The 21,226-nt window shown below is 42.0% G+C and overlaps 2 protein-coding genes across 2 annotated transcripts in view; one reads left to right on the forward strand and one right to left on the reverse strand.

Annotated features, from left to right (window-relative positions):
* Positions 1-5,152, forward strand: part of Crlf3 (cytokine receptor like factor 3) — a 40,521-nt gene extending 35,369 nt beyond the window's left edge. Inside the window, exons 7-8 of the mRNA XM_075991427.1 lie at positions 3,039-3,151; positions 3,860-5,152. Coding sequence (XP_075847542.1) covers positions 3,039-3,151; positions 3,860-4,116 — 370 coding nt within the window. The 3' untranslated portion in view covers positions 4,117-5,152. The remainder of the gene's footprint in view (positions 1-3,038; positions 3,152-3,859) is intronic.
* Positions 5,153-14,381: 9,229 nt separating this feature from the next.
* Suz12 (SUZ12 polycomb repressive complex 2 subunit) overlaps positions 14,382-21,226 on the reverse strand; it is a 41,166-nt gene continuing 34,321 nt past the window's right edge. Inside the window, exons 14-16 of the mRNA XM_075991428.1 lie at positions 19,269-19,467; positions 18,762-18,841; positions 14,382-16,648 (exon numbers count right to left, since the gene is read on the reverse strand). Coding sequence (XP_075847543.1) covers positions 16,303-16,648; positions 18,762-18,841; positions 19,269-19,467 — 625 coding nt within the window. The 3' untranslated portion in view covers positions 14,382-16,302. The remainder of the gene's footprint in view (positions 16,649-18,761; positions 18,842-19,268; positions 19,468-21,226) is intronic.

Below are 21,226 nucleotides of genomic sequence, written 5' to 3' on the forward strand. Positions count from 1 at the left end.
TTTTTAATCCCAGCATTTGGGAGGCAGAGGCAGATGGATCTCTGAGTTCCAGGACAGCCAGGACTACACAGAAACTCTGTTGAGGGGAGGAGGGTGGTGGGGATTGAGCTAGCAACTGTGCAGATAGGTCTGTGTGTAAAACTGCTTGCCAAAGAAGCCTAAGAACCTGAATTTAAATCCCCAGAATACACATGAAAACCATATGTGTAGTATTAGTCTCTGTAATCCCGGGGTTTTAGGGTTACTACTGCTGTGATGAAACACCATGACCAAAAGCAGCTTGGAAGAAAGGGTTTGTTTCACTCACAGTGTCATTTAACCGTTCATCATCAAAAGCACTCATTGCAGGAACTCACGCAGGGCAGGAACTGCTGCAGAGACCATGGATGGGTGCTACTTACTGGCCTGCTTGCTGCCCAGCTTTCTTACAGAATTGAGGACTACCAGCCCAAGGGATAGCACTATCCACAATGGGCCCCATCAGTCACTCATTAAGGAAATGCCCTACAGGCAGATATTATGGAGGCATTTTCTCAATTGAGGCTTTCTCCTTTCAGATAACTTGTGTCAAGTTGACATAAAACAGCCAGCATATTCAGTGTCCCTGTGAGGAGATGGAAGAGGGAAACATTAGAATCTCTGGAAGCTTGTAGGTCAGCTAGGCTGCTATACACAGCAACAACAACAGAGACCACACACACACACACACACAAAGAAGCCATTCTTAAGATGAGAAGGCAAGGGCCAGTGCCCAGAGTTACCATCTAAAGTCTACGTGCACTGTGACACAGTGGTACACACATGCCTGTGTTTTCCTGCACAAATGCACATGTCACTGTATTGCATGTTTTGACAGTTAAAACACTGGTCAGTAGGGGCTGGAGAGATGGCTCATTGGTTAAAAGCACTGCCTGCTTTTCCGGAGAAGCCAAGTAAGTTTTCAGTACCTAAACATAGAGAAAGTAAGAGTATGGAGCAGTCTCGGCTCCTTGTGCAGTCTTAGCACATTGTCATCCTTTATGCAGTCTGCGCCACAGTGGCTACTTTGTTCATTGCTGGTCTGATACCTGCCAGGAAAGCTGGAAGAATTTGGTTTTGGTTTTTTGTTTGTTGTTTGTTTGTTTCGAGACAGGGTTTCTCTGTAGCTTTGGAACCTGTCCTAGAACTAGCTCTTGTAGACTAGACTGGCCTCGAACTCACAAAGATCCACCTGCCTCTGCCTCCCAAGTGCTGGGATTAAAGGCCTGTGCCACCACTGCCCAGCAAGAATTTGTTTTGACAGGAGATAGTCTGGCATGACAGGAAGGCATGGCAGAGTTCCTGGGGGTGGCAGAGGGCTGTGGGATTCCTAACATCTGGGCAGACTTAAGAGCAGAGAGCAGGAAATGTTGGCGTTCTCAGAATTTCTCTATTTACCCCCCTTTTTCGTCAGTCTGGAGCTGAGGTGATGCCAAACACCTGAGAGACCTCATTCCTTATTTAAATCTCTCAAAAGTATTCATTAGGTGATGGGTTTTGGTTTTGTTTGTTTTTGTTGTTGTTTTGCTTTTTTGATTCAGGGTCTCTTCATACAGTGCCATCTGTCCTGGAACTAATTATATAGACAAGGCTATTCTCAAACTAAAGGAGATCTGCCTGTCTCTATCTCCCCCCACCTCTCCTAAAAACTCAGGGGTAAAAGAAGTGCAGTCCTGTGCCTGGCTTCCTGACTATTCTACATCCAGCCAAGTTGACAAGAATAAGCACCACTGAACAGATGTTGGGTTTTTTGTTTTATTTTGTTTCTTTTTAATGTATTTGTTAATTTTGTATACAGTATTTTGTCTGCATGTATGGTGCAGACCAGAAGAGGGCACCAGATCTCATTACAGGTGGTTGTGAGCCACCATGTGGTTACTGGGAATTGAACTCAGGACCTCTGGAAGAGCAGTCAGTGTTCTTATCCTCTGAGCCATCTCTCCAGCCTTATTTTGTTTCTGAAGCAGAGTTTCTCTGTGTAGTTCTAGCTGTCCTGAAACTTGCTCTGTAGACCAGACTGGCCTCTTATCTCAAAGGGATCCACTTGTCTTCTCTGCCTCCCAAGTTCTAGGATTAAAGACATACACCACCACAACCCAGCTTGGTGTTTTTTTTTTTAATTTAAAATTTTCATTTTATGTGTATGGATGTTTTTGTCCGTGTACCATGTGCATGCAGTGCCTACAGAGGCCAGAAGAGGGCACTGGATCCACTGGAAGACTGGAGTTAGAGAAGTTTGTGAGTGCTGAGAATTGAAGTGGGTCCTTTGGAAGAACAGCCAGAACGCCTAACTGCTGAGCCATGTCTCCAGTTAAGAAAGTAACTGTTAGGACTCATGCTTTTTATTGTTTTGTTTTAATGAGCATTGATTGGTGTTTTGCCTGCATGTGTGTCTGTGTGAGGGCATCAGATCCTCTGGAATTGGAGTTACAGACAGCTGTGAACTGCCATGTGGATCCTGAACCTGGAGCAGTCAGGGCTCTTAACCGCTGAGCCTTCTCTCCAGCCCTTGTTTTGGTGTTTTGAAACAGGGTTTCTTTGTGTAGCCCTGGCTGTCCTGAAACTAGCTTTTAAGATTTATTTATTTTTTTGTTTATGTGTGTGGATGTAAGTTACGTGTGTGCAAGTGTCTTGGAGACTAGAACAAATTAAATCCCTTGAAACTGGAATTACAGGTGGTTTAAGTTACTTGATGTAGGGGGCTGGAGAGATGGCTCAGTGGTTAAGAGCATTGCCTGTTCTTCCAAAGGTCCTGAGTTCAAATCCCAGCAACCACATGGTGGCTCACAACCATCTGTAATGAGGTCTGGTGCCCTCTTCTGGCCTGCAGACAGAATATTGTATACATAATAAATAAATAAATAAATATTAAAAAAACAAAGTTACCTGATGTAGGTGCTGGGTACTGAAATCTCATCCCTGCAAGAGCAGCAAGTATTCCTAACCACTGAACTATCTTGCCAGTCCCATGTTCATTTAAAACAGAGAGTGATGAAATGACCTTTCTACTTCAATTATAGAGTTGAGACTGTGGGGCAGCCAGACAGAAGAGACAGTATAGGAGTGTGCGCAGAAAAGCAGAATGGCTATGACTCTCTGCAGCGGGATCAAGCTGTGTGCATAAGCACAAATGGTAAGACACCTATGACTGCGCTGGGACTGACCTGAATGAAAGTCACCTCCCCAAACAAACCTCACACAAACTAGCTAAGGCTGGTCGGTTGTCTCAGCAGATAAAGCCCTTGCCATGCAAATCCAACAACCTGAGTTTAATCCTGGAACCCACATTTACATAAACATCGTACATATATAATAAGTATTTTTAGCCCCTCACTGCATAGTATTTATGCTTTCAAAATCACTCCCCAGATCCAGGCATGGTGGCACACACCTATAATCCCAGCACTTAGGAATTTGATACCAATCTGGGATGTTTTTTCCCCTCCATCACTGGGGGAAGAAAATAAATAAATGACTCCTAAGCTAACATTAATATTTTGTGGCATAAGATCAAACATTAGATAGACCAAGATTCTTGTTTATTGCATATGAAATTGTATTGCTGTTGAGAGCTGAGCTCTGTGGTGTTTCTTTTGATGCAGTTCTCATGGGAAACTCATAGACTATCCAGGAAAATTCCAACCTCATACCAGAATTCTGAAATGTCATAAAAACTTGGATTTTTGCTCTGGCTGTGGGAATGCGGGTTATTCTCTATTTAAGTTCATTAATAATATCCGATTTTCTGGAGTTTCTTTTTCTGAAGTAGGGATCAGTAATCTAGAAGCTGTTTTGATTCTCTCAGTCATTGCTCTTGGGTGAATGTCTCCTAACGTCTTAGGTGCAGTTTTTGTCAATGGAAAAGAAATGACTAATCAGTTGCCTGCGGTTACCTCTGGGTCCACTGTCACATTTGACATCGAAGCTGTGACTCTAGGAACTGCCAACAGCAGTGAAGGAGGTGGTGTCAAGCTCCGAGTAACCATCAGCTCCAGTAACAGGGAAGTGGTGTTTGATTGGCTGCTTGACCAGTCCTGCGGCTCTCTTTACTTCGGATGTTCATTTTTCTATCCTGGATGGAAAGTGCTGGTGTTTTAGCATTTTAAGGGCTTGGCTTTGGTTTGAGGATTTGCTGTTTCTGTCCTCAGCCTAGTTGGATCTGACTTTAAAAAAGGTGAATTATCTCTTGGACCACCAGAAATGGAAAGTGTTGCTGGATTTGCATTGTAATATTTCAGTAAAGAGACCTGGTGTGGCGACACACACCTTAATCCCAGCACTTGGGAGGCAGAAGCAGGTGAATCCCACCTGATCTACAGAACAAGTTCCAGGACAGCCAGGACTGTTACACAGAGAAACTATACTTTGAGCCCCCCTCCCCCCAAAAAAAGTAGTATTTCAGTAAGAAGTGAGCTGAATGGCGTGGACAAAATCATAGTTCAGTTTTGTTTTTAGCATAAATATCAAACTAGCTTTAAAGTCTGCATTCTTTTCCACTGTTCCTAAAGTCGGTCGATAGAACAGAAGAATGTCACACCATTAAATCTTCAGCAAGATCAGAGGCTGAGAAAACAGCAGGAAAGACAGCTAGAGCCCGGGACTCTATAATCCTTGTCCAGTCTTATGTCGTTGCCCCTCCCACCCCTTTAGGGCACTAACTGTTCCTCTGTTCAGCATCTCTGGGTCTGCGAAGTTAGTGGATTCTGCATTTTTACAGCACCTGAGCAAGTGTCTGCCGTAGCCAGTGTTAGCGTCCTCTGTGACAAGACACAGGACGGAGGGTTTGTATTCCTCACAGTGAAGCCACTTACGGAAGTACACAGCAGTGTTAGTCGGGTCACGTGCACAGCATGCTCCCGTGTGCACCCTGCCACAGCCATACACGTGGGACCATGCAGAGTGTCATGGTCCAGTGTAATATCAGGTTGAGAAATGGTCTTTTAACGGACTGAAGAAATAGCGGGTAAATACTTGACCTATTTTTTTTTAAACTTAAATTTGTGTAAAATATTTATTCGACTGACTTAATATGTAAAAAATTGTGGTCTTAACTTGTTATACCAGCATACAGATAAGTTTTAATGTGAATTTTTTTCTTTTTGTTTTTACCAGTAGTAAAAAAGTGGAAAAGCAAGTGTGATATTTTTGTAAGATAATTTATTTGGGGCTTATATTCCCTTTCGACAATCATGGCCTTTCCTCCTTCCCTTGTTTTGTGTGTGTGCCTTTTCTCATGTTAACCATGGCCTTTCCTCCTTCCCTGTTTTGTGTAAGTGCCTTTTCTCATGTAAGTTCTCAAGTGTAGGTGCCTTTATCCAGTCTTTCGAAACAAAATAAAAAATCAGAAATTAACAGTGTGTATTTTGTATTTTTGTGTGTGTGTGAGTATAATGAATCCTTTTTTTTTTAAGATTTACTTATTTTTATTACAAATACAATGTTCTGTCTGAATGTATGCTGCAGGCCAGAAGAGGGCGCCAGATTCCATTACAGATGGTTGTGAGCCACCATGTGGTTGCCGGGAATTGAACTCAGGACTTCTGGAAGAACAGTCTGTGCTCTATCTTTTACATGGCTGCTTATCCGTGCTTATGCTCTGTGCCTCATCTCACACCTAGCATAGCGCCCTGCATGGGGCACGTGCACAATAAATGTGGATTGAGTGGATGGAGATGAGTCATTTCTCCAGACATCTTCAGCTCCAGAATTCTTTCCACTCCTTAAATATATGTTACTGTGTGTGGGTTTGGGTTTTGTTTCTAAGACACAATGTCTCTGTAGCCCTGGTTAGCCTGGAACTCAATATGTAGACCAGGCTGGCCTTGAATATAGAGATCTTCCTGGCAGGAGTCAATGCCCTCTACCTTGTGGGTCCAAGGGATCTAACTCAGAGCATCAGCCTTGGTGCCAAATGCTCACTTTATCTGTGAGCCATCAAGACTGTACCCCTTTCTTGTAGCCTTCAGTCAGTCATCTGGGAACGGCAAGGCAAGAACCCAAAGCAGGAGCTTAGGGAAGAAACCACAGAGGAATGCTGCTTGCAGGCTTGCTTCCCCCAGACTCAGTTATCTTTATTTTTGTTTCAGTTTTTGTTTCTTCAGACAGGGATTCTCTGTGTAGCTTTGGCTGTCTGTCCTAGAACTCAGAGATTTGCCTGCCTCTGCCTCCCAAGTGCTGGGATCAAAAGTATGCACCACCAGTTCCTGGCCGGCCATCTTTCTGATACAGCCCAGAATAACCCCAAGGATAGCAGGCTCACAGTGGCTCAGCCCTCCTACACCAGTCACTAATCAAGAAAACGCTGATAGCCATGCCCACAGGCCAGTATCATGGAGTCTATTCCTCAAGTGTGATTCCCTCTTCCCAGGCACTTCTAGGTCTGTGTGAGTTGGTGGACATTGTGATGAAAGATACTCAAGCTGGCCATGAAACATTCCTGGTGGCTTCAAGCTGGAGGATCATAGACCCAGACTATTGTCCCTGGAGAAAAACAGGACATGTGCATTTTAAGGAGGGCATTGGCAAAATGCAGCTGGTTTGAAAGAGTCTGGGTGTGGTGGTGCACCAACAGGAGAATCTCCTAGTTAGAGGCCATCCTGTTCCTAGGAAAATCTGATAGGTTCTCTGGATTTCCTGTTTTCTCTGTAGTTCTGTATGAACCAGAAGGTTTCAGGTGAGGGTCCCCTTGTCTCTTCATTTTTTTTTTTTAACAGTCCTAGCTGTCTTGGAACTCACTCCATGGACCAGGCTGGCCTCGAACTCAGAGATCTGCCTTCCAATTGCTGGGATTAAAGGTGTGCACCACCACCACCTGGCTTCATTCCCTTCATTCTTTACCCATGCAACTGTATTATGCTTACAAGTGTGTCTTTACAGATCTTGATATTTTTTATTCATGCATTAAAATTTTCTAAATGGAGTCCAGGGAGTCTGCAGAGATGACTTGTAGTTTTTCAGAATCTCACTTTGAAAGAGTAGCTAGCCAGGCCGGGTAGTATCCCCCTGTAATCCCAGCCTTCAGTAAGTAGATGAAGGCAGAATGACCAGAAGTTCTAGGTTATTAAGCTAACATTCTTGGGAGTATTGCAAGTAAAAAGCAAGCCTGGGAGACAACTCTTTATTATATGTGGAGAAAGAAATGAGCGAGATCCTTCAGCAGGTAAAGGTTGTCACTAAGTTTGGGCCCCCAAGCTGTCTTCTGACCTCCACATACGCACATACACACAAATAAAGGTGCTAGAGTAGTGACTGCTTAGAACACAGATTACCCTGGGCAGTGGCGGCGCACACCTTTAACCCCAGCTCTAGGGAGGCAGAGGCAGGCAGAACTCACAGAGGTAAGTTTGAGGCCAGCCTGGTCTACAGATTAAGTTCCAGGACAGCCAGGATTGTTACACAGAGAAGCCCTGTCTCAGCTTACTACCAACTGTAACTCCAGTTCCAGGAGTTCCAGCGCCCTCTTCTGACCTCTGTGGGTGCCTGCATTCACAAGCCTGTACCAATATAGACACACATGATTAAAAACCAGAGTCGCCTGTCCTCAAGTTGAGTGACTTGCTAGGACACAGAACTCAGAAAAATCGCTGTTGTGTCGGGGACATGGCCTGGTGAACATGAGTGCTTTGTAAGTGATGACCCGATTTCAAATCTCCAGAGCCTGTGTGAAAGCCAAATGTACTGCAAGCACCTGTTACCCAGGGCCAGCCTGCCTGCTATACCCAGCAAAGGAGACCCACTGACGCCTGAGTGTGTCCTCCCACCTCCACATCCACTCAAGATTGTTTGAACACACGTGCTTTCATCCTGTACACACAGCAAAGTTGATGAATACAGCAATCAAATACAAAAGAAAATAATACCGAGTGCTCGTGTTTTAAAGAAGCCCACCCACATCAGGCTTTGGTTTGTGTCTGAGCGCCTCTCTTTGTCTTGACCTTTACAGTCTGTATGAAAATATCTTTGAGGCTGGAGAGTTGGCTTAGCAGTCAGATCAGGCTCACTGACTGATCTAGAGGATTCCATCTCAAGCACCCACCTGGGAGCTGGATTTTGGATTGGGGTGCAAGTCTAGCCCCACGTGTCTTCGTTGACATTTCTAGGTAGTCACTCACTGCTTGTAGATTACCAGTCCTGCTTCTGAGTGGGGCTGTTACTTGACAGTAGAAACCTCTATCTATGAAAGGGCTGCGTGTAAGTCTCACTGTCATATACAAAACCTCTTTAAATATCATTCTTACAGATCTGTTGAGCACACTTCTGTGTTTGGTTTTAGATAGCCCAGCAGTTAAGAGCACTTGCTGCCTTTCCAGAGGATCTAGGCTCAGTTCCCAGCACCTACATAGTGGCTCACAACCATCTGTAACTCTAAGTCCAGGGGACACAATACCCTCTTTTGAACTCTGTGGCCCCTGCACACATGTGGTCTACACACATACATATATGTATATGTTTTTAAACGCAAACATAATATACATTTTTTTTTCAAGACAGGGTTTCTCTGTGTGACAGCCCTGGCTGTCCTGGAGCTAGCTCTGAAGACCAAGCTGGCCTTAAACTCACAGAGATGGCCTGCCTATGCCTCCCAAATACTGGGAATAAAGGCGTGTGCCACCACCACCTACTGAACTGTTTCTTGAAGTAAACACTTCCTGCAGTTTGAAGGGATGAAGCCCAGTTTTATTGAGGCTCTTATGCCCTACCTAGATGCTAATGTGTGAGATCAGAAGCTCCTGAGAGGCTTCCCTGCTTCTTCCAGCTTCCGGGAATTCCTTAGCTGTAGCCATGTGACCCCAGTCATTGCCTGTTGGAATAGGAGCAGCAGGGCTGTGTCCCGCCACCCAGCCGCCCACATGGCTAGCTTATGCCCCAAAATAATTACACGGAAACTGTATTCTTTTAAACACTGCTTGGCCCATTAGTTCCAGCCTCTTCTCAGCTAACTCTCACACCTGGACTAACCCATTTCTAATAATCTATGTAGCCCGCGAGGTGGCTTACCAGGGAAGATCTTAACCTGCCTCTGTCTGGAGTGGGAGAACCATGGCGACGCCTGACTCAGCTTCTTTCTCTCAGCATTCTGTTCTGTCTACTCCGCCTACCTAATTTTCTGTCCTATCAGAGGCCAAGTAGTCTCTTTATTACTTAGCCAATGAAACAACAGAAAGATGACCCTCCTCCATCAATTGCCTGTGTCTGTACATGGTTGGTGCTCACGTTTATTTACTTTGTGTGTGTGTGTGAGTGTGTGTTTGTGCGTGTGTGTGCCTGTCTGCACATCTATATGCCATGACATCTCTGTGAAGGCTTGAGGAAGTGGGTCCTGGGAATAGAACTCAAGTCACCAGGCTTAGCAGCAACCCCTTTTACCCACATAGCGATCTTAACAGCCCCTTCTGTCTCATGGATTTAGGAACCTGTCAAAACCACAAGTTGGAACATCATCTGTCACAGTCCAGCCTGGATGGGTTCGTATGTTCAAGGTTGAAGTAGAGTATGTTTAGGCAGAGTAAGCAGTGACAGGAGGGCCCTCCAGTGCATACTGAGTGTGCCCGCGTTTGTTTCTTATGATCTTTAAGTAAATACCCCAATTCAAAAAGGGAGAAGAGGGGGCTGGAGAGATGGCTCAGTGGTTAAGAGCATTGCCTGCTCTTCCAAAGGTCCTGAGTTCAATTCCCAGCAACCACATGGTGGCTCACAACCATCTGTAATGAGGTCTGGTGCCCTCTTCTGGCCTGCAGACATACACACAGACAGAACATTGTATACATAATAAATAAATAAGAAAATAAATAAAAAGGGAGAAGAAAGCAAGACTATTTTTATTATTATTATTATTTTTTTTTGGTTTTTCGAGACAGGGTTTCTCTGTGGCTTTTTGGAGCCTGTCCTGGAACTAGCTCTGTAGACCAGGCTGGTCTCGAACTCACAGAGATCCGCCTGCCTCTGCCTCCCGAGTGCTGGGATTAAAGGCGTGCGCCACCACCGCCCGGCTAAGACTATTTTTTTTATCATGATACAAGGAACAAATAAAGTGATTACCCAAAACACCAAATAACCACACCCTAGGTCAAGCTGTCTTTGTTAGTAGCCACACCTTAAGTCAAAGCTCTGGTCAATAACCTTGAAGGAGCAAGACTAGGTCAAACCTCTTTGACCTTAAGTCAAAGTGGAGTTGGTCCACTTCTGTGGGCCCCTGGAGGAACCGCCCAGGTGAGCCAGAATGCCTACATCTCAAACAGCTTTTTACTCTTTGTTTTTTACTCCTTGTTTGTATTTCAAAACCATTTCCCAAAGTTTCATCACTATTTGTTTTTGAACATGTAGATGTCTTCTTTGATGTGGGCTTCCCCTCTGTATGCTGTAAATATGTTTTATTATCATTGGTTAATAAAGAAGCTACTTAGGCCTATGGCAGGGCAAGATAGAACTAGGCAGGAAAACTAAACTGAATGCAGGGAGAAAGAAGGCGGGGTCAGGGAGACACCATGTTGCTGCCAAAGTAAGGAGAGAGATGCCAGAACCTTACTGGTAAACCACAGCCTTGTGGCAATACACAGATTACTCGAAATGGGTTAATTTAAAATATATGAGCTAGCTAGGAATACATCTGAGCCGGGACCTACCAGTGGGCTCATGGTAAAATATAAACTAATAGAAATAGGTTAATTTAAGATGTAAGAGCTAGCTAGAAATATGCTTGAGCCATTGGCCAAACAGTGTTGTAATTAATATAGTTTCTGTGTGAATATTCAGGTCAAGGCATCTGGAAAACTAATGTGTAGTCTCTGATTACACTTCACACTTTTCTTTCCCTTCCCTTCCCTTCCCTCCCCTCCCCTCCCCTCCCCTCCCCTTCCCTTCCTTCCCCGCAGAGATCTGCCTGCCTCTGCTTCCTGAGTTCTGGGATTAAAGACATGTACCACCTGGCCCAATCAGCTTTCTTGAAAAGGAAAAAAACAAGGCATTTTAAATGTGATCTGTTTATGAATGTAAGTATGTGAGTTGTAGTGCCCACAGAGTCCAGAAGGCATCAGATCTCCTGGAGCAAAAGTATGGTTGTTTTGAGCCGGCTGTGGGCTAGGAACCAAACTCCAGCCCTTTGCAAGAGCAGCAGTGTTTGTAATTGCTGAGCCATTCATCCCACCACTGATTTTTTTTTTTTTTAAAGATTTTATTTAGGGGGCTGGAGAAATGGCTCAGAGGTTAAGAGCATTGCCTGCTCTTTCAAAGGTCCTGAGTTCAATTCCCAGCAACCACATAGTGGCTCACAACCATCTGTAATGGGGTCTGGTGCCCTCTTCTGGCCTGCAGGCATACACACAGACAGAATATTGTATACATAATAAATATTTTAAAAAAAGATTTTGTTTATTATGTATACAATACAGTGTGCTGCCTCCATGTATGCCTGCGTGCCAGAAGAGGGCACCAGATCTCATTGTAGATCGTTGTGAGCCACCATGTGGTTGCTGGGAATTGAATTCAGGACCACTGGAAGAACAGTCAGCGTCCTTAACCTCTGAGCCATCTCTCCAGCCTCCCACCACTGATTTTAATGTAAAACTTAACAATAATGTGGAGACAAAATGAAAATACAGATCCCAAGAGGTTTTGCTATGTGGTATGTGTTATGAAATGGCCCAACAGAGGTTTTTGTGGCGTCCCCTGGTGGGCAACTAAGGAACAGTGCTTGGTGAGGGACAGACAATATGTCATAGGAATAGATAAAGGGAATGGGTAGGGAAGAAGAGAGACTGGGAGAGGGAGGGAGACAGAAGGCTGCCTTCTCAGAGAAAAATGTCAGAAAGGACAGAAGGGAGTGGGCGGAGCTTGTCTCTTAAATGGACCTTTGCACCTGCGTACAAACTAGGACCCTGGGCCGGCCAGGGTACCTCCTGGGTACATCTTGCCAGATGACAGGGCAGGACCGCATAATGCCTGAATCCTAACAGTATGGAATAGATAAGCATTCCTATTAAATGTGAATGGCTAGGTCCAAGAAAAAGAGGCTTCCTGTTCATGACAGCAGGTGAAGAACTGTGATTGTCAGCTACACACTCATTTCAGATCTGTCTTCCAATAAACACCAATGTGAGTTGATCAGCGCCAGAACATATTCTTTGCTCTGCATTTCGTTTCCAACACTCTTTCCCTCTGCTTGTTTTATGTATTGCTCTTCCACAATGAAAATCACCCACTTACCTGAATACTCACCAGGCAAGCACTGGGCTCCCACGGGCTTGTTTCCAGGGAAAACTTTCTCCACTAGGGAAAGGTAGGGTATCCTGACTGTAAATTTCTTTCTTTTCTGGTTTTGTCTGTTTGTTTGGAGATAGCCCTGGATGTCCTGGAACTAGCTCTGTAGACCAGGCTGGCCTCAAACCCAGAGATCTACCTGCCTCTGCCTCTTTGCCTGTTTTTTTTTTCTCTCTTATTGTAAGTCCTTATTGTGAATTTTTGTTCTCATCGTTAAGCTGGTAAACTGCCAGCTGGGCAACTCACCTGCTGCCTTTCTGGATGTGTTTGTTGTACCCGTGTGAAGCACGGAATGTCAGAGTTCTGAGAAGGTGCTCTTAGGGAAACTGTTCTCACCCTGGCTGCACTTGACAGTTATCTAGAGCGCTCTTAAAGCTAGCAGGAACTCCCTTTAATTGCTCTCCTGGGGATGTACCAACCCTTTCCAAACTTTTTCCCTTTTGAAAAACTAGATGATTCTATTGTGAGGGTTAATTAGGAGTAACTTGTTCTAAAGCAAATACATTTCCATAGGGAATTTTTGTTGTAAATCTTTTTACTATAATTAAAAGAAATGTTTTATTATGCAACCATACTGCTTTTTTGTAGTGTTCTTTTATAGAATAATCTGTAGATAGTAGGTCTTGTTACTTTTGTATAACAAAGACTAAAATAGTATATATTTAAAATTCTATAGAGTCATCATGGCTCATCAGGTAAACATACTTGCTGCAGTAGTCTTGTCTAAGACTGACAGCTTCTTGAACTCCACGGGCTAGGCTATCTTTGGGTGAGGCTGGTAATCAATGTTATCTTGTAAAGTAGTATTAATACACTTTACAGATCAAATGGCCAAAGGTGGCAGGGAGAGGGTAGGTGGGGTATTACTGGAGAAGATGAATTTTGAATGCACCCAAGCCTTCTCTGCAGGGTTCATTTGTGACAAGAAAACAATTGCATTGTGATTTTAACAGATAGCTTTCCCTAAAGGTTGTATGTATTATCCCACCTGAGCATGTAATATAGATCTCTACTCTCTTAAAAGTTTTATGTGTATAGGTGATTTGCTTGTATACATGTCAGTATATCACATGTACATGTCAGGTGCCTGAAGATGCCAGAGAGGATGTTGAAATCTGTAGACTTGACAGATGGCTGCGAGCCACCAAGCAGATGCTAGGAATGGAACCCAGAACTTCTGGAAAAACAGCCAGCGCTCTCATTGAGCCATCTCTCCAGCCCAACTACTTATAAGAGATGTTTATGTGCTTCCATGCCTCAGTGCTCTTAAGTACCAGAGGAGGTCATTGGCTCCTCTGGAGCTGGAGTTAAAAGTTGATGTGGGTGCCAGGAACCGAACTTAAATCTTCCTTAGCTAAAAACATCTCAAAAGAAAAACATTTACCACAGCCAACCAGTATTAGGAAGGGTGCCCTACAAACTGGCAATGACCACCATGAACAAGTGGCTGCATGGTGGGTTAGTGCCATCTATGACTAGCCCAGGAAAAGATAAGAGCCCCAAATCACTCTCATCTCCATTATTCAGCCTATCAATTTTACACCGTTATAAAATGGAGCCACTGTAAACCAATCATTTGATTATATATTTACTTGAATCCCTACTCTCTAAACTTCTTTGAAGACACATTCTTTCTTTTTTAATAGAAATACTGAAAAAGGTTGCCAGAAATAGTACTGCATACCTTTGATCCCAGCACTCTGGGTCTATAGAGCTAGTTCCAAGACAGCCAGGGATACACAAAAAAACCCTGTCTTGAAAAACCAATAAAAATAAAACACAAAAATCTACAACTAAAGATATCGGTGTGATTTACTCGTTTTGCTTTGAACTACATACTTAGGAAACTATTTGGGGCTAATAATTTTTCATGTGAATTCAAGCATAGAATTTATCTCAATAGAGAAACTAGAGCGGAGCCACTGCCTAGAATGGCAAGGCTCCAGTTCAACACCACACACAGCATATACACCTGGGAATGCTGAGAGCATTCCTTTTTTGGCCCCTTGACTCCCTCCCTATTACATCTTCCGTAACTAGTGTACTTTCCTGTATCCTTCCCTAAGCCATCTAAGCAAAACTCTAAATGTACATATGGAAACCATGAATGAAGAAAAATAGAATACAGCTTTATATTATTGAACTTTATGTACAAAATCATTTGATTTCAAATAAACATTTAATGTAAAAACAAACGTTTCTTTTTAAACTGAATTTTTTTTACATCTATTGTACCATTCAAATGTTTTATCATCTTACATGATTTCTTCAAAATCTGTTTTCAAGGGTACATATAGAAAAGCTTTTTTTTTTTATAAATAGAAACAAAGGGATTTTTCAGCTTTTATTATAAGATGACATTAAAAAGTTTATTCAACAGAAGTAATTTCATTACTATTCAGGGGAGGGAAATCACCAATTTTTTTGTGCAAACAATGCTAGCCTTCTTTTAAGCATTAAGAGCATAACTGCTTAAGAAATGACATAAGCAATAATTCTACATCTACATCTTCCCTAAAATAATCTATTTTTTTTTTTTTACATATGTGCACAGCTTTAGCAAATTAAAGCCCAAGAGAAATGCTCAGAACCCACACCCAGTGGCCAACCGAGAGCTCAGTGAAGTCAGGAGGAGAGCTTCCCAGCCAGGGCACCAGCAGCCAACACTGCAGCTCCCTCTTCCCTATATTTTAAACACAAAAACCAGAAACTAAAAACTTAATACTGGATGACAAATCACATCCACACTATTTAAATAGCGTCACAGTTAAACACATCGTAAAGACCAGCCAAATCAGTATTTACACTTATAAATCTCTGAAGACACCACGAGAAAGCTTGTGTCCCTTCACTAAATAAAATAGGGAACTGCATCTGATGGTGGTGGAATGAAATTACAACATTAAAAATACCAGTATTTACAGCAGCATTGATCCTTTATAAATAAAATATGAAAATGCAATATCTTTAAAGGATAATAAAAAATTGAGGTGATGTTATTCAACCACAGTGCTTGGAGTTGGAATAAAAACCTATTGGTGCTTATTAATACGCCAGTAGTGAAACCGCTTTCTGTTGGAGAAAATCCAACCGTAAAGATGTGTGTAAAACACACAACACAGGGAAAATTGCTCAAAACAATTCAAGTCAGCTTATCTGCATTGAATATTCTAATCATAAAGTACATCACAAGGAAACAATGTGTAACACCTGGTTCATTCTCAGGGACAACCCTCTCCCCCACCCCCAAAGTGGCATCTTAAAAAGTCTCCAATTGTTTTCTTGCTTTAATCCTAATGCAAAGATGTGCACAAAAGAATTTTCCATGGGATTACCTAATTAAAGAGAAAAACTAAAAACGTGTTCAAGTAAAAAAAAAACATATATATTGGGTAAGCAAGCACTAAAATTATCCACTTGAAAAACAAATGGTAATTTCCTCACTGCACACTGCACCTGGAGGCCTAGTGTAGTCTCCAACAGGCAGGTGAATGGGTGCTACTTTAAAACTGAACAAGAACTGGGGCAGAACTTGCACTTTTCCAATCCAAATGTAGAACTGATGTCAGAATTAAGGGTCAACGTTTGGGAAAAAGTGGTAATGTAACAATTTCACAAAATCCTCCATTTCTAAGGGGGAATGACAGCCCAACTTTCCCTCCCCAGAAAACATCTCACAATTACAAAGCAGAAAAACAGCCAGTCACAGATCCAAAAAGTATTATAATTTAGGTGTAAAATTTCTAGATTGACCCAATATATTTCATGAGATGACTGTTGTTGCAGTTAAAAACAATTCCTTGAAATACTGCTTCTCAGGCCTAAACCAAATGGTGATGACATCACTAAAGCTGATAAACACGAGAAGGGAAGCAGACCCACAGAACCTCCACGCTGGAATCACTGACTTCATCTAACACTGCCTGTTCCGAATCCATGATTAAAAACCAAACAACCTAAAATCACAACTCTTCTTAGAGGCTGAATTCCCTAGAAGCAATTTCAGTGTCCACAACACGGGGTCAGAGCTCAGAGTTTTTGTTTCTTGTTCTGTTTTTGAACCCCTGAGACACCATCTGATTCCAAAGCTTTCTCTTTTGAGTTAGTTTCACTGAATCCATTTGCTGTCCCATTTTGTTCCTCAGTTATTTCTTCAATTGCAGGGGTTGCAGATTCTCCTTTTTCTAGTTTTTGCTGCATTTCCCGGAGCTTGGTAACAGCTTTATCTATTGACATTATGCTAATAAGATTAAAGTCATGCATGCTGACTAGATGAAGCATGAAGTTTCGACATAAATTCTTCTTAATTATTTTCTGTCCATAATTTTCTACAAACAGCATACAGGCATGATTCATTTGATTGTCAGCAATAAATCTATTCAAGAAAAACAAAGCATTAATAGTGATACAAATCCTTTGTGAAAACAACAGAGATAAGCAATGTGTAACATGACAAACACACCCAAACTTAACATATGACTTAACACAAAGTCACCAGCAAGACATGACATTTCAACCACAATTGAGCCAGGTATTTTAGAAACATGATCTAAGTAGGCATAGGAATTAACCAGGAGCCTCATTAGCTATAATACTTTAGATCAGAGAATTGAAACATAATTGAGAGGAATCTGACTAAAACCATGACTTTAGTGGTGTGAGGATGATCCTTGTACATTAGGCAAGCCATCTACTTAAGACCATAGCCTACATTTCCCAGTCTAAAACTACATCTTGAAATAGGTGTATCAGGAAAAAAGAAAACACATTTAATCCAATTACTATCTTTTAAAATGTATATGGATGTTTTGTCAGCACGTGTACCTGTGTACCCCACCCCATATGTGCCAGGGATTACAGACAGCTGTGAGCCACCATGTGGGTGATGGGAATGGAACGTGGATGCTCTCCTTTTAGCCACTGAGTCTTTCTCCAGTCCCTCATCATTTAAAAAAAAAAAAAAAGATTTCTAGCTCCACATGTGGGTCGGTCATCTTTGTGGAGTTGGTTCTTTCCTTTCACACTTCTGTTCATTCAAGGGTTTCATCTCAGGTTAGCATTCTTGTGGGGATAGCACCCCACAACATCTAAGGTTCGTAATTTTTAATTACACATTATTTTTGTATTAACTGGCAATAAAAAAGAAAAAAAAGGCATCAAGGAAGGTAGCAGATGTCCACAGTTTTAGTTATTTGGGATGCTGAGTCAAGGGGATGGGATGAGGGGCTGAAGTGATGGCTAAGTGGTTGAGAGCATTTGTTGCTCCTACAAAGGACCTGAGTTTGTTCCCAGCAACCATGTGAAGTGGATCACAACTACCACCACAGGTAAATCCTTCTTGAGGGATCTGATCTTTTGGCCTTCAAAGGTAAACACTCCCTACCCCAAACATGCCCAAGCACACATATCCATAAATCCTACCCCCCTCCCCAAAAAGGGAAAAAAGAAAAAAGTAAGAGAATGGGCTGAACTCACAAGTTTAAGATCACTCTTTAGTAGTAACTGATGGAGAATGATACTTGAGAATATCAAGGCCCTTACTGCAGTCCATTCTCAAAGCATCATTAGTGAATTCATTAATTCATACACTTAATATAATTCTGGATGAGGGTAATATTAGAAGACATATCTAAAGTAAGTTTAAGATTATGACAGGTGATTCACCTATCATCACTACACTCCCTGCAATCTTTGCAGGGCACAACATAAAAATGATCTTTGATAGTGTAGTGTTGCATGCCTAATTTAATCTCAGCAATTGGAAAACTGAGGCAGGCAAATATTTGTGAGTTTAAGGATAGCCTGATCTACAAAGTGAGTTCCAAGACAGCAAGGGGTATGTAGAGAGAAACCCTGTCTCAAAAAGAAAACAAAAGCAAAAAAATTATCTTCTTGTCTACTCAGAAAAGGGGTACAAGATGGCTCAGTGGAAAAGCACTTGTACCACGCTCTTTGAATCAACAACAGGAGACAACTGATGCCAAAGGATCTTCACACATGAACAGAGCATCTTATGTGTGCCAACACCCACATAATAGTAGTAGTAATAATAATAAAAAAGATGAGCCACACACGACATTTCAAGCCTATAATCTTAGTACAGAGGCTGGAATATAAGGATTAAAGGTCATCTTAGCTTTATAGGGAGTTCAAAGTTAGCCTAAGCTTCATGAGGCACTGCCTCAGAACAAAAGGGAGGTGGATACTGAAGCGATATCTCAGTTGTTAAAGAGCACTACCTGTTCTTGTGGAGGACCTGGGTTCGATTCCCAGCACCCACAATGCAGTTTACAAACATCTAACTCCGTTTCCAAGGACAAGACTCCCTCTTTTGTCCCCTGGAGGCACAGGCACACAGAAGGCACGCAGACACACACACAGAGGCAAAACATTCATACACATAAAATATTAACTAACTAAAAAAAATTGCACAGACTCAGAATGAGAAGCAGCAAAAAGAACGAAGTAATGGAACAGAAACACTCTACCCATGCTTCATGACATGGAGATTCCACAGTTTCATTACTTCTTTCTCTCCTTCATTCACATCAGAAAATTCTTCAATTTGCTGAAAGAAAAAGAAAAATACCTATTACATATGTAACATAAGTAATATTTCTAAGAAAAACAGACCGTCGTGTTTTGTAATTGAAAAATAGCAAAGAAACAGTATTTCTTTTTTCTTTCTAGGCAGGGTTTCTCTGTGTAGCCCTGGCTGTTCTCTAACTCACAACACTGCCTCCCAAGTGCTGGGACTAAAGGCATGCAACACCACCGCCCGGCCCTGGCAGCATTCTTAACACCAACTTTTACTTAAACAGTTATCTTAGAAAGGAAATCCTAAGATACAAAATAGCAATAAAAAAAAAATAAAAGTACCCAATACAAACTCACACAAGGAAAATAATATTTTCCATACTTAAATAACTTTTAAAATGACATAGTACAAAACTTGCATGAGCACTGCTGAGGAGAAGGAAAACAGTGGTAATTACAGTAATGGTTTTTTCTCTCAGCCATTCTGGATCTTTTTCATCTTCACTATCTACTTCCATTTCTTGTGGCCGGAGAGGTAAGCAGGTGTCACTGTGGAAATAGAGGCGATTGTGGCCACTGCTGTACGTTCTTTGCTGTTCTACTTCTCCATCTTCAGATTCAAGAAACTCCGACATGCTTGCTTTTGTTCGTTTTGGCCTAATGAAAAAAAATCAATGCTGACACAAGACAACTTATATACCTTATACAATACTGAGCATGAGCCAAGATCTGTTAAAGCATAGTAATACTTGAGGCAGCATCCCCTTAATACTGCTTTCTTTTCTTTTAAAACTCTATTTTTACTTTATATGCATTAGCATTTTTGTCCTCATATATCTGTGTGACAGTGTTGGCTTCCCTGGAACTGGCGTCACAGAGAGTTGAGAGCTGCCATGTGGGTGGTTAGAATCAAACCTGGGTTCTCTGGAAGGGAAGTCAATTCTCTTAACCACTGGGCCATCTCTCCAGCCCTGTTTTCTTTCGATATATAATAAAAAGTGGACACAAGACACCCCCCCCCCAAGAATTAGAGATCAAAGCCTAAACTATAGTGCATCAAAGTTTCAAGGACAAAAGTGTCTTTCTGGGTGTGAAAAATAAACTTTAAAAAAAAATAGGAAAAAGTTAAAAATGTATATATACAAGGACCAGATAGTGGCAGCTCACACCTTTACTCCCAGCACCTGGGAAGCAGAGACAGGCAGATTTCTGTGAGAACTTTGAGGTCCAGCATGATCTGGACAGTGAATTACAGGACAGCTAGGACTACATAGAGAAACCCCATCACTAAAAAACAAAACTTAACCACCCACCCACACGCACACAAAAAACCCAAATAACAAAACAGTCACAACAAAAAAAAGAAGCATTTGAGTTAAGATGCCGAAATGGTTCAGTGGTTAAATGTGCTTTCAGAAGCTGGGCGATGGTGGCACAAGCCTTTAATCCCAGCACTTGGGAGGCAGAGGCAGGCCGATCTCTATGAGTTCGAGGCCAGCCTGGTCTACAAGAGCAAGTTCCAGGACAGGCTCCAAAGCTACAGAGAAATCCTGTCTTGAAAAACAAAAACAAAACAAAACACCAAAACAATAACAAAAATGTGTGCTCACAGAAGATCCAAGATCAGTTGCCAACATCCACATGAGGTAGATCACAAGAAGCCTATTTCTAGTTCCAGGGGATTTGACACCATCTTCTGCCTTCTTGGGCACCCACATGCACATGGCATTTACTTACACATAAATTCCAGTGTATCATATAGCAAAGCTGTCACAAAAATTACTAATTTTATATATCAGATTTGTTTAGTATAATTATATTATTTTGGTTGTGAGCTTAGTCTGTGATGGCTGAGTCACCCCTCCAGCCCAGTATTTGTTTTATTATAAATATACTAACACATGTATATTAATTTACAAAAGTTCAAAACCAATAAAATAGTTGCAGATACACATCTAAGTAAAAATTCTGCTTTTTAGGTTTCTTTTTCTTTTCTTTTCTTTTCTTTCTTTTTTCCATTTTCAAGTTTCTTAAGGCAGGGTTTTTCTGTTTCTGCCTTGGCTGTCCTGGAACTCACTTTGTAGACCAGGCTGGTCTTGAACTCACCTGCCTCTGCTTCCCTAAGTGCTAACATTAAAGGCGTGGGCTACCAGCTCTGCTTGTTTTTTATGTTTTAGGAAGATAAAACTTATCTCAGTAGTACAATTTCCTTCAAACTCACTCCTATTGTGTGTTTATAAAGTTCAATGAAAGGAGACATAATGTCAGCTCTCTTGGGATAGCATCAGATGGCACCTTGGGTGACAGAGATAGAATCATTTACATTTCATATTACCCAAGTAGAGTATATTCCTTCTCTGCAGATTCCTATGTATGCATATACACAGACCTGGGTCCTCTGCAAGAGCAAGTGATT

The sequence above is a fragment of the Microtus pennsylvanicus genome, chromosome 11 (assembly GCF_037038515.1).
Source record: "Microtus pennsylvanicus isolate mMicPen1 chromosome 11, mMicPen1.hap1, whole genome shotgun sequence".
In the NCBI taxonomy this organism is placed as follows: domain Eukaryota; kingdom Metazoa; phylum Chordata; class Mammalia; order Rodentia; family Cricetidae; genus Microtus; species Microtus pennsylvanicus.